Source organism: Aquarana catesbeiana, linkage group LG03, assembly GCF_042186555.1.
Source record: "Aquarana catesbeiana isolate 2022-GZ linkage group LG03, ASM4218655v1, whole genome shotgun sequence".
Lineage (NCBI taxonomy): Eukaryota > Metazoa > Chordata > Amphibia > Anura > Ranidae > Aquarana > Aquarana catesbeiana.
The window spans coordinates 646,659,874-646,675,615 of NC_133326.1; the positions used below are offsets into that span (position 1 = coordinate 646,659,874).

General features: G+C 45.2%; 1 protein-coding gene across 4 annotated transcripts in view; it reads right to left on the reverse strand.

The window, feature by feature from the left end:
• LOC141133303 (beta-1,3-galactosyltransferase 2-like) overlaps window positions 1-15,742 on the reverse strand; it is a 480,268-nt gene that overhangs the window by 347,547 nt on the left and 116,979 nt on the right. The window contains exon 3 of one of the 4 annotated variants that reach the window (XM_073622585.1): window positions 5,607-7,565. The exons of 2 other annotated variants lie outside the window; for them this stretch is intronic. In XM_073622585.1, the coding sequence (XP_073478686.1) occupies window positions 6,523-7,565 (1,043 nt within the window). In that variant the 3' untranslated portion in view covers window positions 5,607-6,522. Of the gene's footprint in view, window positions 1-5,606; window positions 7,566-15,742 lie in introns of those variants that run through there. One more of the 4 variants, XM_073622590.1, reaches the window with a different exon arrangement.

The window sequence follows — 15,742 nt, forward strand, 5'->3', positions numbered from 1 at the left end:
GAAGCTTCAGGGTAGAAGGAGTATATTTTGGTAGGGGTCATATACCACCTTGTGAACAATTTAATAGGGGATTCTCTGAAAGAGATAGCTCTATTGCTTTTACGGAGATTATCAATCATTTCATTCCATTGCTCTGAGGAGAAAGAGCAACCTAACTCAGATTCCCAGAGTGTCATTGGGGTAGATTTTTCTGGTGAAGCAAGGGAGTTTAAGTACTTATAGAGTTGTGAGATTAAGCCTCTGTCTCTTGAGTAGGGATGAGCCGAACACCCCCGTGTTCGGTTCGCACCAGAACATGCGAACAGGAAAAAAGTTCGCGCGAACACCGTTAAAGTCTATGGGACACGAACATGAATAATCAAAAGTGCTAATTTTAAAGGCTTATATGCAAGTTATTGTCATAAAAAGTGTTTGGGGACCCGGGTCCTGCCCCAGGGGACATGGATCAATGCAAAAAAAAGTTTTAAAAACGGCCGTTTTTTCAGGAGCAGTGATTTTAATAATGCTTAAAGTCAAACAATAAAAGTGTAAAATCCCTTTAAATTTTGTACCTGGGGGGTGTCTATAGTATGCCTGTAAAGGGGCGCATGTTTCCCGTGTTTAGAACAGTCTGACAGCAAAATGACATTTGGAAGGAAAAAACTCATTTAAAACTACCCGCGGCTATTGCATTGCCAACAATACACATAGAAGTTCATTAATAAAAACGGCATGGGAATTCCCCACAGGGAAACCCCGAACCAAAATTAAAAAAAAAAAATGACGTGGGAGTCCCCCTAAATTCCATACCTGGCCCTTCAGGTCTGGTATGGATATTAAGGGGAACCCTGGCCAAAATAAAAAAAAAAATGACGTGGGGTTCCCCCTAAATTCCATACCAGACTCTGGTATGGATTTTAAGGGGAACCCCGTGCCAAAAAACCCCCAAAAAACGGCGTGAGGTCCTCCAAAAAATCCATACCAGACCCTTATCCGAGCACGCAACCTGGCAGGAGGCAGGAAAAGAGGGGGGGACGAGAGTGCGGCCCCCCCCCTCCTGAACCGTACCAGGCCACATGCCCTCAACATTGGGAGGGTGCTTTGGTTTGGGGTAGCCCCCCAAAACACCTTGTCCCCATGTTGATGAGGACAAGGGCCTCATCCCCACAACCCTGGCCGGTGGTTGTGGGGGTCTGCGGGCGGGGGGCTTATCGGAATCTGGAAGCCCCCTTCAACAAGGGGACCCCCAGATACCGGCCCCCCCATGTGAAATGGTAAGGGGGTACTTACCCCTACCATTTCACTAAAAAACTGTCAAAAATGTTAAAAATGACAAGAGACAGTTTTTGACAATACCTTTATTTAAATGCTTCTTCTTTCTTCTATCTTCCTTCATCTTCTTCTTCTTCTGGTTCTTCTGGCTCTTCTGGTTCTTCCTCCGGCGTTCTCGTCCAGCATCTCCTCCGCGGCGTCTTCTATCTTCTTCTCCTCGGGTCGCTCCACACCCATGGCATGGGGGGAGGCTCCCACTCTTCTCTTCATCTTCTTCTTCATCCTCTTCTCTTCTTCCTTCTTCTCTTCTTCTCTTCTTCATTTTCTTCTCCGGGCCGCTCCGCACCCATGCTGGCATGGAGGGAGGCTCCCGCTGTGTGACGGAGTCTCCTCGTCTAACGGTTCTTAAATAACGGGGGGCGGGGCCACCCGGTGACCCCGCCGCCTCTGACGCATGGTGACTTGACGGGACTTCCCTGTGACATCACGGGGAATGCCACAGGGAAGTCCCATCATGTCCCGTGCGTCAGAGGGGTTATTTAAGAACCGTCAGACAAGGAGACGCCGTCACACAGCGGGAGCCTCCCTCCATGCCAGCATGGGTGCGGAGCGGCCCGGAGAAGAAAATGAAGAAGAGAAGAAGGAAGAAGAGAAGAGGATGAAGAAGAAGATAAAGAGAAGAGCGGGAGCCTCCCCCCATGCCATGGGTGTGGAGCGGCCCGAGGAGAAGAAGATAGAAGACGTGGCGGAGGAGATGCTGGACGAGAACGCCGGAGGAAGAACCAGAAGAGCCAGAAGAACCAGAAGAAGAAGAAGATGAAGGAAGATAGAAGAAAGAAGAAGCATTTAAATAAAGGAATTGTCAAAAACTGTCTCTTGTCATTTTTAACATTTTTGACAGTTTTTTAGTGAAATGGTAGGGGTAAGTACCCCCTTACCATTTCACACAGGGGGGGCGGGATCTGGGGGTCCCCTTGTTAAAGGGGGCTTCCAGATTCCGATAAGCCCCCCGCCCGCAGACCCCCACAACCACCGGCCAGGGTTGTGGGGATGAGGCCCTTGTCCTCATCAACATGGGGACAAGGTGTTTTGGGGGGCTACCCCAAAGCACCCTCCCAATGTTGAGGACATGTGGCCTGGTATGGTTCAGGAGGGGGGCGCCGCACTCTTGTCTCCCCCTCTTTTCCTGCGGCCTGCCAGGTTGCGTGCTCGGATAAGGGTCTGGTATGGAATTTAGGGGGAACCCCACGTCATTTTTTTTTTTTAATTTTGGCCGGGGTTCCCCTTAATATCCATACCAGACCTGAAGGGCCTGGTATGGAATTTAGGGGGACTCCCACGTCATTTTTTTTTTAAATTTTGGTTCGGGGTTTCCCTGTGGGGAATTCCCATGCCGTTTTTATCAATGAACTTCTATGTGTATTGTCAGCAATGAAATAGCCGCGGGTAGTTTTAAATGGGTTTTTTCCTTCCAAATGTCATTTTGCTGTCAGACTGTTCTAAACACGGGAAACATGCGCCCCTTTACAGGCATACTATAGACACCCCCCCAGGTACGAAATTTAAAGGGATATTACACTTTTATTGTTTGACTTTAAGCATTATTAAAATCACTGCTCCTGAAAAAACGGCCGTTTTTAAAACTTTTTTTTGCATTGATCCATGTCCCCTGGGGCAGGACCCGGGTCCCCAAACACTTTTTATGACAATAACTTGCATATAAGCCTTTAAAATTAGCACTTTTGATTTCTCCCATAGACTTTTAAAGGGTGTTCTGCGGCATTTGAATTTGCCGCGAACACCCCAAATTGTTTGCTGTTCGGCGAACTTGCGAACAGCTAATGTTCGTGTCGAACATGAGTTCGACTCGAACTCGAAGCTCATCCCTACTCTTGATAAATGTATGCATATTTGTTCAAAGATGGTATTTGAGGTATGGATTTGTAGTGAGTAGTGTAAAAGAATTGTTTTATTTGTGGGTAATGGGTGAGCTCTGAAAGGGGTAGATTGTATTTTGTTTGAAGAATGTCGAAGGAAGGGAATTCAAATTTACTAATAAAAGAACCCAAAGTGCTAAGGTTTTTTTAATCCACATTATGAGCTGGTTATAATCATTGTATGAATGCATGAATCTAGTATCTCCTAGGTATGAAGCTAGAGGAGGGGTGCTAGAGACAAGTTTAAAGGGATCTTTGATCTTTTCCCATAATTGGAAGAATTGGGCAACTATCATGTTAGATTTATTTAATATTCGATATTTGCACTGATTGGACCATAATATTACTTGCAGATATAAAGGGGAGATTGAGAATGATTCAAAAACTTTCCAGGGTATATTGGGGATTGGGGTGAACTATTGGGAAAGTTGTGAGCAGGGCCGTCTTTAATTTTGATTGGGCCCTGGGCAAACATTTTCTTGGGGCCCCCCCTCCATTCTGAGACATACAAAAAATAGCAGGTAGACTCAAAATCAGTTTACTGCAGCAGATCACGCAGCAATTGCAATTGTTTGCCAGAGGTTACAGCCTATCCCTACCGCTCACTGGCTGGTTGCTAGAGGTTACAACACATAATTTCTGCTTGCCGATTGGTTGCTAGAGGTTAGTGTACATTATTAGCGCTCACTAATTGGTTGCTAGGGGTTAAAGCAGATCACTACTGTTTGCTGATTGGTTGCTAGAGGTTCATGCACATCATTATCTCTCACTGAGCAGTGGAGCAATCCCAAATAATTGAGCAAGTAAAGGGGCACATTAATACACATACTACAGGAGAGGTTCAGAGACTGCGGACATACTGCAGGAGACAATCAGAGACTGCGGACATACTGCAGGAGACAATAAGAGACTGCGGACATACTGCAGGAGACAATCAGAGACTGTGGACATACTGCAGGAGACACTCAGAGGCTGCGGACATACTGCAGGAGACAATCAGAGACTGCGGACATACTGCAGGAGACAATCAGAGACTGTGTACATACTGCAGGAGACAATCAGAGACTGTGGACATACTGCAGGAGACAATCAGAGACTGCGGACATACTGCAGGAGACAATCAGAGACTGCGGACATACTGCAGGAGACAAATAGAGACTGCGGACATACTGCAGGAGACAATCAGAGACTGCGGACATACTGCAGGAGACAATCAGAGACTGCGGACATACTGCAGGAGACAATCAGAGACTGCGGAAATACTGCAGGAGACACTCAGAGACTGCGGACATACTGCAGGAGACAATCAGAGACTGCGGACATACTGCAGGAGATTACCAGAGACTGCGGACATACTGCAGGAGACACTCAGAGACTGCAGACATACTGCAGGAGATTACCAGAGACTGCGGACATACTGCAAGAGACAATCAGAGACTGTGGACATAGTACAGGAGACAATCAGAGACTGCGGACATAATACAGGAGATTACCAGAGACTGCGGACATACTGCAGGAGATTACCAGAGACTGCGGACATACTGCAGGAGATTACCAGAGACTGCGGACATACTGCAGGAGGTTACCAGAGACTGCGGACATACTGCAGGAGATTACCAGATTGTGGACATACTGCAGGAGACAATCAGAGACTGCGGACATACTGCAGGAGACAATCAGAGACTGCGGACATATTGCAGGAGACAATCAGAGACTGCGGACATATTGCAGGAGACAATCAGAGGCTGTAGACATTATACAGGGGATGGTCAGAGAACTTTCAGCAATGCACAGCTTTACAGTTGAATAACACAGCTCAGGGTTTAAGCAGTCAGGCATTTTATGGTTGTAAGGACATACCTGGCCAGCCAAACTCACTACATACATTCAGGACTGTGGGCGGGGCTTCCACTCTCTGCTCTCACTAAAGCAGCTGGGAGCTCCACTGATGCTTTGTTGGGGGGGCCCGCGCTAGCCGTGAATTGTCGCCCCAATGACAGCTTTGCAGAGCGCACAGAGGACATGGAAGGATGTATTCCTTGCTAGCCAGCTGAGAGGGGCGGGGCCGGGAGCTCCACTGACGCTCTGACCCCGCCCACGTGCAGCCTGTGTACTCGGAATAGAGCGCCTCTAGTGTGAGCCAGTGATCGGAGTGGGAGTGTCATTGGAGCTCCCGGCCCCGCCCCCGGACCTCTGTATTCACCAGCCAGTATAGAGGGGGCGGGGCCAGAAGCTCCACTGACACTCCCACTTCGATCACTGGCTCTCACTACAGAAGCTCTTTTCCCAGTACACAGGCTGCACGTGGGCGGGGTCAGAGCGTCAGTGGAGTTCCCGGCCCCGCCCCCTCTCAGCTGGCTAGCAAGGAATACATCCTCCCGTGTCCTCTGTGCGCTCTGCAAAGCTGTCATTGGGGCAACAATTCATGGCTAGCACGGGCCCCCCAACAAAGATTGGGCCCAGGGCAAGTGCCCTGTTTGCCCTGCGCTAAAGACGGCCCTGGTTGTGAGAGTCTGGCAGCAAGAAAGTAGTGCCATAGGTTTGGAAGCCCCAGGCCACCATTGTTTTGTGGTCTATGCATAAGTAATTTTCTAGCAAAAAAAAAAATTTAACTTGAAACCAACAAATGTCAGAAAAAGGTTTAGTGTTTAAGTGGTTAAACTTTCTTCATTTACACACAAAGTCTATTCCTTTGACAAATTGTTACAATCTTTATACTTAGTTCCACTGCTAAAGAATGTTGTGATTCTTGGCAGACTGCCCGGATTTTCTCTTCCTTTCTTTTGAGGCCTGTGGCTTCGGAAGAGCAGAGAGAATTCTTTGCATAGACAGAATCGTGAAACACTTTTTTCAAGATCGCAACAGGGAAATAATCGTGATAACGATTCTTGATGATTAATCGTGCAGCTCTACACACTATACAACTTTTGTTGTCTGATTTCCTTTAGATTTACCAAAACCATGTAGGGCAAGGGCCTGCTTGATTACAAATCGACAGAAAATTGTATTTTGTATTGTATATAATTTTTTGCAGTGCGATTTGAGCCCATTCATTTTGTATGGGCTCAAATTGCACCACAAACGGTATTGGTACTTGGTAACGGTGAGTACTTAACCAAAAGTGCAACCGTAGTTAGATTCTACCCCCACAGAAAAGTAAGTATAATCCTTTTTTTTTTTAAAGGCAGGGTCTCTTTAATTTTTTTAGGTCCTTATACAGATTAAATCCTAACAGTTGGGTGCTACTAGTGAACCAAAATTGGTGTGCATACAGGATACTGTAAAGTCTAGCACTCTCATGTCCCTGTGTTGTAAAATATTTAAATGCCTTTTATCAGCATCCTAAAGTTTTGTTAGTCCAAAAATCTGCCCATACTGTCCTCAGCTCAGTAATCCCATAATGGTGGACTGTAATGAGCTTCTTAAATTGACAACGATTATAATTAATCCGGTGACCATTGAATATACCACGAGGGGATGCAGTGGGTGCAATATGGAGTTCATAAAGGCAAATTCCCATAAAAGCGTCTTCCATGGGTATGACTCGAATCACCTGTGCTATATCATATATTGTTTTTGCCATGTCTGCAGAAAAGACATAGCCAGTTCCAGAGCAGTAGGGTGGGTAGGTGTCATTGGGGTAGACTTCCTTAGGGACATACCATTTGTGTTCTTTACCCCTCAGTGGTCCTGAATTTTTCCATATGTGCCCTGTGAAATAGTTGGTACGGACTGGAAGATCTGGGCGAAGAAGCTGATGGACAAGGTAGTCTACATTGAGGAACATGTCATCATCTATTTTCAACACATAGCTGGCTGTGGGGCAGAATTTAGCAACCCATTCTATGCCCATTAAGGTTTTTAAAGTAAGGTTATAGTAAGTGTCCATGAAGTCTTGTTGGACAATATCCTCAAAGGCTTCATTTTCCTCCTCCAGCATCCTCTGGGTTCTGTTCAAAATTAAATTTGGAAGACCAACCAAAAAGATCCTCACCACGTCAACATCATAATTACTCTCATTGCCCCAGGTTTCTCGAATGACATGCCTAGTATTGATATCATGAGACTTACTAATTACCATCATGACTAGAAAGGGGTTCCGGTCTTTGCACTTCTTCTCCTGGTTGATGAGGAACTTGTATGGGTAAGGGTAAGGGGGGGCCAGAGGGTGTTGGAAGCCTGGATAGATCAGGTTGTTTACAGGAGGAGGGATTTCCTGGTCACTTAAATGCCCCCGAAACACCATCAATCTTTTATTGAGCCATTCTTCATTTTCAAAGTACAGGTATCCATATGCAAACATCAATGTGAACAGAAGGGAGCTAGAAATCTTCGCCACACAGCGTCGTTCCATTGAGCTGAATCCCACTGGAACCTCTGTACAAAGATAAGAGAGGCACCGAATTTTACCACAAGAAACTGGGAAAATGTATTGACTCGAGTATAAGCTTACGGTGGGAAATGCAGCAGCTACTGGGTAAACAATGCACATCTGCAGCCTAACTGTGCCCACCTGTATCATCAGTGTCCATCTGCAGCCTCACTCTGCCCATCTGCAGCCTCACTGTGCCCATCCGCCTCCTCACTGTGCCCACCTGTATCATCATTGCCCATCTGCAGCCTCACTGTGCCCATCTGCAGCCTCACTGTGTCCATCCGCAGCCTCACTGTTCCCACCTGTATCATAAGTGCCCATCTGCAGCCCCACTGTGCCTATCTGCAGCCTCACTGTGCCCATTTGCAGCCTCATTGTGCCCATCTGCTGCCTGACTGTGCCCATCTGCAGCCTCTCACTGTGCCCATCTGCAACTGTGCCTTTGGTAACCAAAACAGTGGGTGTTTCCCGCTGTGTCATGCAGTCTGTTCAGTGGCTGTCCACTGTAACAAAGCCCCGCCTCCTCCTCGTCAGTGATAGATGGAACACTGATTCCCAGCATTGTATCAGTGTTCAGTGTTCCGTTTATCACGGACGAGGAGGAGGCGGGGCTTTGTTACAGTGAATGGCCGCCGAACAGACTGCATGACACAGTGGGAGACATCTGCTGTTTTGGTTATCAAAGGTACAGCTTCAGATGGGCACAGTGAGGCTGCACCCTCACTCGAGACCCTCATTTGAGTATAAGCCGAGGGGGGCTTTTTCAGCATAAAAAAATATGCTGAAAAAGTTGGCTTATACTCGAGTATATACGACACATAATTAGTCTGGTTGAATAAAAAGCACAAGTCTGTCTAGTTCAACCAATAAAAGGGAAAAAAAACTATACAATCCTATACCCACAGTTGATCCAGTTACATAGTAGGTGAGGTTGAAAAAAAGACACAAGTCCATTAAGTCCAACCTATGTGTGTGATTATATGTCAGTATTATATGTCAGTATTACATTGTATATCCCTGTATGTTGTGGTCGTTCAAGTGCTTATCTAATAGTTTTTTGAAACTATCGATGCTCCCCGCTGAAACCACTGCCTGTGGAAGGGAATTCCACATCCTTGCCACTCTTACAGTAAAGAACCCTCAACGCAGTTTAAGGTTAAACCTCTTTTCTTCTAATTTTAGTGAGTGGCCACGTGTCTTATTAAACTCCCTTCTGCGGAAGTTTTATCCCTATTGTGGGGTCACCAGTATGGTATTTGTAAATCTAAATCTTATCCCCTTTCAAACGTCTCTTCTCCAGAGAGAATAAGTTCAGTGCTCAGAACCTTTCTTCATAACTAATATCCTCCAGACCCTTTATTAACTTTGTTGCCCTTCTTTGTACTAGCTCCATTTCCAGTACATCCTTCCTGAGGACTGGTGCCCAGAACTGGACAGCATACTCTAGGTGCGGCCAGTCCAGAGTCTTATAGAGTGGGAGAATCATCACTTTATCTCTGGAGTTAATCCCTTTTTAATGCATGCCAATATTTTGTTTGCTTTGTTAGCAGAATACCATTGCATGCCATTGCTGAGCCTATCATCTACTAGGGCCACCTTGGTTCCCCAGAGGTTCTCCCCCCAGTGAGTAGATTGCATTCATATTTTTGCCATGCAAATGCATTATTTTACATTTTCCACATTAAACCTCATTTGCCATATAGTTACCCACCCCATTAATTTGTTAAGATCATCTTGCAAGGTTTTCACCTCCTGCGGAGAAGTTATTGCTCTGCTTAGCTTAGTATCGTCCGCAAATAAAGAGATTGAACTGTTTACCCCATCATCCAAGTCGTTTATGCACAAATTAAATAGGTTTGGTCCCAGAACAGAGCCCTGGGGGACCCCACTACCCACCCCTGACTATCCTGAGTACTCCCCATTTATCACCACCCTCTGAACTCGCCCTTGTAGCCAGTTTTTAATCCATGTACTCACCCTATGATCCATACCAACGGACCTTACTTTGTACAGTAAACGTTTATGCAAAATCCAGATACACCACATCTACGGCCTTCCTTTATCTAAATGGCAGCTCACCTCTTCATAGAAGGTTAATAGATTGGTTTGGCAAGAACGATTCTTCATGAATCCATGCTGATTACTGCTAATGATACCGCTTTCATTACTAAAATCTTGTATATAGTCCCTTATCATCCCCTCCAAGAGCTTGCATACTATTGATGTTAGGCTAACTGGTCTGTAATTCCCAGGGATGTATTTTGGCCCTTTTTTAAATATTGGTGCTACATTGGCTTTTCTCCAATCAGCTGGTACCATTCCAGTCAGTAGACTGTCAGTAACAATTAGGTACAATGGTCTGGCGATTACTTGACTGAGTTCCCTAAGGACCCTCGGGTTTAAGCCATCTGGTCCCAGTGACTTATTAACCACTTGCCGACCAGCCACCGCAGTTCTACTGTGGCAGAATGGCATGGCTGGGCGAAATGATGTTATGTAACATCACTTCGCCCTGTGGCCACTAGGCGTGCGCTCACTGATGTGAGTGCCCAATGGTCGCGATCACCGCCGGGCTCCCGCGATTGCTGCTGAAACACCGGGAACTGGGATCTGTGTGTGTAAACACACAGTTTCACGATCTCTGAGGGGAGAAGTGACCGATCGTCTGTTCATACAAAGTATGAACAGCGATCTGTCATCTCCCCTAGACAGTACCATCCCCCCTTCAGTTAGAACACAGAGAGGGAACACAATTAACCCCTTGATTGTCCCCTAGTGGTTAACCCCTTCCCTGCCAGTGACATTTTTACAGTAATCAGGGCATTTTTATAGCACTGATCGCTATATAAATGCCAATGGTCCCAAAAATGTTAAAAAAGGAAGAAAAACACATTGCCCTACCCCACTCTCCCTATCTCGGCGCTATGGTGTAACAGGTGAGTTCAGTACAGGTAATAATGTAAATAAAAACTAGATAAAATATCTCTCGATCAGCAGCCGCTTAAAACAAGTAATACATATAGACAATAGATGTGAAACTGTTAGACAGTAACAAATAAACATCAAAGCGGTGCTCCCATCAGTATACGAACAAATTGACTGACTAGTATATGGTCACTACCAAATACGCAAAAAATGGTTACAACAGATAGATATGTGGATAATGGTGAGAAAAAACAGTCTCTAGTGTACACAGATGGAGTTTAAATCTGATAATTGATGAGTGCACCTTTCACCAAAATCCTTTCTTCCACCACATGCTCAACACACCCCCAAGGGGTTTAAACTCACCAGAACCCGAAGATTATCAGGCTTCAATCAGTATCCTGCAATATGTTCGATCCGGATGTCTTTATAGGGACCTCCGAAATCCAAGGACATAAGAAGAGAGACTCCACATAGTCTAATGCCCTGTACACACGGTCGGATTTTCCAATGGTAAATGTGTGATAGGACATTCCGACCGTGTGTAGGCTCCATCACACATTTTCCATCGGATTTTCGACACACAAAGTTTGAGAGCAGGATATAAATTTTTCCGACAACAAAATCCGTTGTCGGAAATTCCGATCGTGTGTACACAAATCCGACGGACAAAGTGCCACGCATGCTCAGAATAAATAAAGAGATGAAAGCTATTGGCCACTGCCCCGTTTATAGTCCCGACGTACGTGTTTTACATCACCGCGTTTAGAACGATCGGATTTTCCAACAACTTTGTGTGACCGTGTGTATGCAAGACAAGTTTGAGCCAACATCCGTCTGAAAAAATCCTAGGATTTCGTTGTCGGAATGTCCGAACAAAGTCCGACTGTGTGTACGGGGCATAATTCCGTTTCACCATTTATTAAGTAACTCAATAAAATCCAGTATTCAATGACACTATGTATGTTCAAAAGTGGTCATATAGCTCAAAGCTGGTGTATTGTGAGCTTAGGACAATACACTTTTCCCAAAAGCTAAAGAAACCGAGTGTGCTTCGGTGGAGATTGGACTGATCTCGGCATTCGGCACTTCCTCCTTCTGGTTCAGATCTCTGGGTCCTGGAACGCACAGCGTTGCTGACATAATTTCATAGTAAGATCACAACCTGGCGCGTTTCATCATTACGACTTTGTCAAAGGGCTTTGTCTTACGGCGCGGCATCCCAGTATTTATCTATAAAGTACGTAATTGGAGTTAACCAATTACATACCTACCACCATTTTTTTCCTACGGTGCACAGAAAAAGGGGTAGCCACATACTATGAAAAGGCCAATATGATAATGACAACCAAATACCAACCGACATTAAGTCAAAGACCATTACAATCTTAACTCATATCCTGTCATAGCTGATATAAAGGAAGACCATTTATAATTAAAATAGCAATTAATAGAAAAAGTTTAACTGGTTGCACCAAACACAATATTAATTTTAAATCTCAACGACATTAGTAAATTCATTGGTAAGGTGTCAGCAAATAATGCACATAAATGTAATATATATATAAAAAATATATGCATACTAAAACTATTATAAAATATATATGTGAAAAAACAAATACACATCAGTACGAAAAAAATCAAAATGTATGATTAAAACAGTGTCTAAAAACACATAAAAATGTTTGTTGGTGGGTGTATTACTACAACTAAGGTTGGGACTAGCATCACCCTACCCAAAGCAAACATACATTCTAAATGAATGGATAAAACACAACTCAACAATGTTTCTTCAAAAAATAGCTTCTCTAATATTTTCCAAGGACTGAACTCTAAAAGGACACCCCTTCCAATAAACAGGGGAAGGTTTCACTACATATTTTTCAAAAAACTAAACTATGAAGTGGACTTAAAATTAAAAATAAGTACAGTGGACCTCCAATCATTATTCAATTACTTTGACCAGTGTCTCTGTATATAATTATACCAAAGATTACACTAGACTCAGTAATCACTTATGAAGCAGTTTATGTCAAGCTCTATGTTTAACCCTTTAGTGCTAAGCGTATCTATCAGAACGTTCCACTGGGCTTCTCTTTTGGAGAGCTCCCGCACCAAATTACAACCCCTCCACGCTGGCTTGATATGGTCTATAATCCAAAATTTGAGACCAGATGGATCTTGGCCATGATGCAGCTTGAAATGGAGAAACACATTATGGTCCTTAACCACTTCCCGCCCGGCCTATAGCAAAATGACGGCCGGGCGGTGGTTCAGTTATCCTGACTGGGCGTCATATGACGTCCAACAGGATAACAGCCGCCGTGCGCCCGTGGGGGCATGCATTGCGGCGATCGGTGGTGCGGTGCGTCAGTCTGACACACTGCTACACCGATTTCGGTAAAGAGCCTCCGGCGGAAGCTCTTTACCACATGATCGGCCTGTCCAATCATGGCTGATCATGATGTAAACAGGAAGAGCCGTTGATGGGCTTTTCCTCACTCACGTCTGACAGACGTGAGTAGAGGAGAGCCGATCGACGGCTCTCCTGACAGGGGGGGTCTGTGCTGGTTGTTTATCAGCGCAGCCCCCCCTCGGATGCCCACACTGGACCACCAGGGAAGCAACCAGGACCACCAGGGAAGCCCCCAACATGTGGATGGCCAGGTACGTACCCCATGGCCATCTACATATACAAAAATATGCCAAATATATGCCAATCAGTGCCCACAAATGGGCACTGACTGACAACATTATGCAGCAGATCAGACAACTGATGCCCAGCAATGCCACCCATCAGTGTCATCAGTGCCCACCATTCAGTGTCCATCAGTGCCACCTCTGTGGTCATCCATGCCCTGCAGTGCCCACCTATTAGTGACAAATCAGTGCCTATCAGTGCCCATCCGTGCCACCCATAAGTACCCATCAGTGCCACTCATAAGTACCCATCGGTGCTGCCATATCAGTGCCCGTCATTGAAGGAGCAAACTTGGCTTGGGCAGGAAGGTGTATAAGTACCTGGTATTGAAGTGGTTAAAGCCGATTGAAACCCAACCATTCAGCCATGGAGTCAGAATCATCTAATCCATCCTGAGGTGTAACCTCCCACCTTAGGCTGCGTACTATAATATATTCTTTTAGGTAGTACTCTATGGTACATATGTCCCACCACGTTATAATTCGTTTTTCTAGAGCACTACCCAAAGCTGTAAACATAGCATCATAATTCTCCTCAGCACTTGATTGCTCATTAGCCGAGAAAAGGCTAGCAAGATCAATTTCCCTGTTATGTAGAAACCTGAAAACATCCATTGCTAGCTAGAGTAAAAAATGTAACAAATGTTAAAAAAGGAAGAAAAACATCCCACCCTACCCCACTCTTCCTATCTCAGTGCTATGGAGTAGCAGGTGACTTCAGCACAGGTAATAATGTAAATAAAAACTAGATAAAATATCTCTCGATCAGCAGCCACTTAAAACAATTAATACATATAGGCAATAGAGTTGTGAATAGTGAAATTCGAAACTGTTAGATAGGGATGGGCCGAACACCCCCCCTGTTCGGTTCGCATACAGAACATGCGAACAGGCAAAAAATTTGTTCGAACACGCGAACACCATTAAAGTCTATGGGACACGAACATGAAAAATCAAAAGTGCTAATTTTAAAGTTTTAATATGCAAGTTATTGTCATAAAAAAGTGTTTGGGGACCTGGGTCCTGCCCCAGGGGACATGTATCAATGCAAAAAAAAGTTTTAAAAATGGCTGTTTTTTTGGGAGCAGTGATTTTAATAATGCTTAAAGTGAAACAATAAAAGTGAAATATTCCTTTAAATTTCGTATCTGGGGGGTGTCTATAGTATGCCTGTAAAGTAGCGCATGTTTCCCGTGTTTATAACAGTCCGAGAGCAAAATGACATTTCTAAAGGAAAAAAGTAATTTAAAAGTGCTAGCGCTAGTGTCGGCTATTAATGAATTGTCGGTCCTAACAATACACATAAAAGTCATTGAAAGTCTTTTTTTAAAAATGTGTGTGGGTCCCCCAAAATTTCATAACCAGGCCCTTCAGGTCTGGTATAGATATTAAGGGGAACTCCGCGCCAAAATTTTAAAAAAATGGCGTGGGGTTCCCCCCAAAAATCCATACCATGGGGAGGATTTCCCCATGTTGACGGGGACAAGGGCCTCATCCCCACAACCCTTGCCCGGTGGTTATGAGGGTCTGCGGGCTGGGGACTTATTGGAATCTGGAAGCCCCCTTTAACAAAGGGGACACCCAGATCCCAACCCCCCATGTGAACTGGTAAGGGGTACATTGTATCCCTACCATTTCACAAAAAGAAAGTGTCAAAATGTAAAAAAAAACACAGGAGATGGCTTGGGACAAGTCCTTTATTAAAAATAGAAAATAAAAAAGAGATTCCAGCGATGTAGTCCAATAAATCCATGCTCCTACTCCAGCAATGTAATCCAATTCTCGATCTCCAGCGATGGATGATCTCCCGCGACTTCAGCGAGGAACACGCACAGGATCCTGCCTCCACCGGAGGCACCCAGCCAATGACGCAGCGCCAGCTTGCCAGTTCTTATGTAGCTGAGGGCGGGGCCACCCGTCAAGTGACCCCGTCCCCCTCTCACAAGGGGAAACGCCGGGGTTTCCCAGTGACGTTACAGGTGACCCCGCCCCCTCTGATGCAACGGGAATCCTGCGTTGCATCAGAGGGGGACGGGGCACCCATAATGTTGTTAAAGGGGGCTTCCAGATTCCAATAAGCCTCCCTCCCGCAGACCCCCACAACCACCGGGCAAGAGTTGTGGGGATGAGGCCCTTGGGGATGAGGCATGTAGCCTGGTATGGTTCAGGAGGGGGGGCGCTCTCTCATCCCCCCTCTTTTCCTGCAGCCTGCAGGTTGCATGCTTGGATAAGGGTCTGGTGTGGATGTTTGGGGGAACCCCACGCCATTTTTTTTAAATTTTGGTGCGGAGTTCCCCTTAAAATCCATACCAGACCTGATTTTTGGGGGAACCCCATGCCATTTCTTTTTTAATTTTGGCACGGAGTTCCCCCTTAATATCCATACCAGTCTTGAAGGGCATGGTAATGGAATTTTGGGGGACCCCCACGCATTTTTTTTTTCAATGACTTTCAATGACTTTTATGTGTATTGTCATGACCGACATTTCATTAATAGCCAACACTTTTAAATGACTTTTTTTTAGAAATGTCATTTTGCTCTTGGACTGTTATA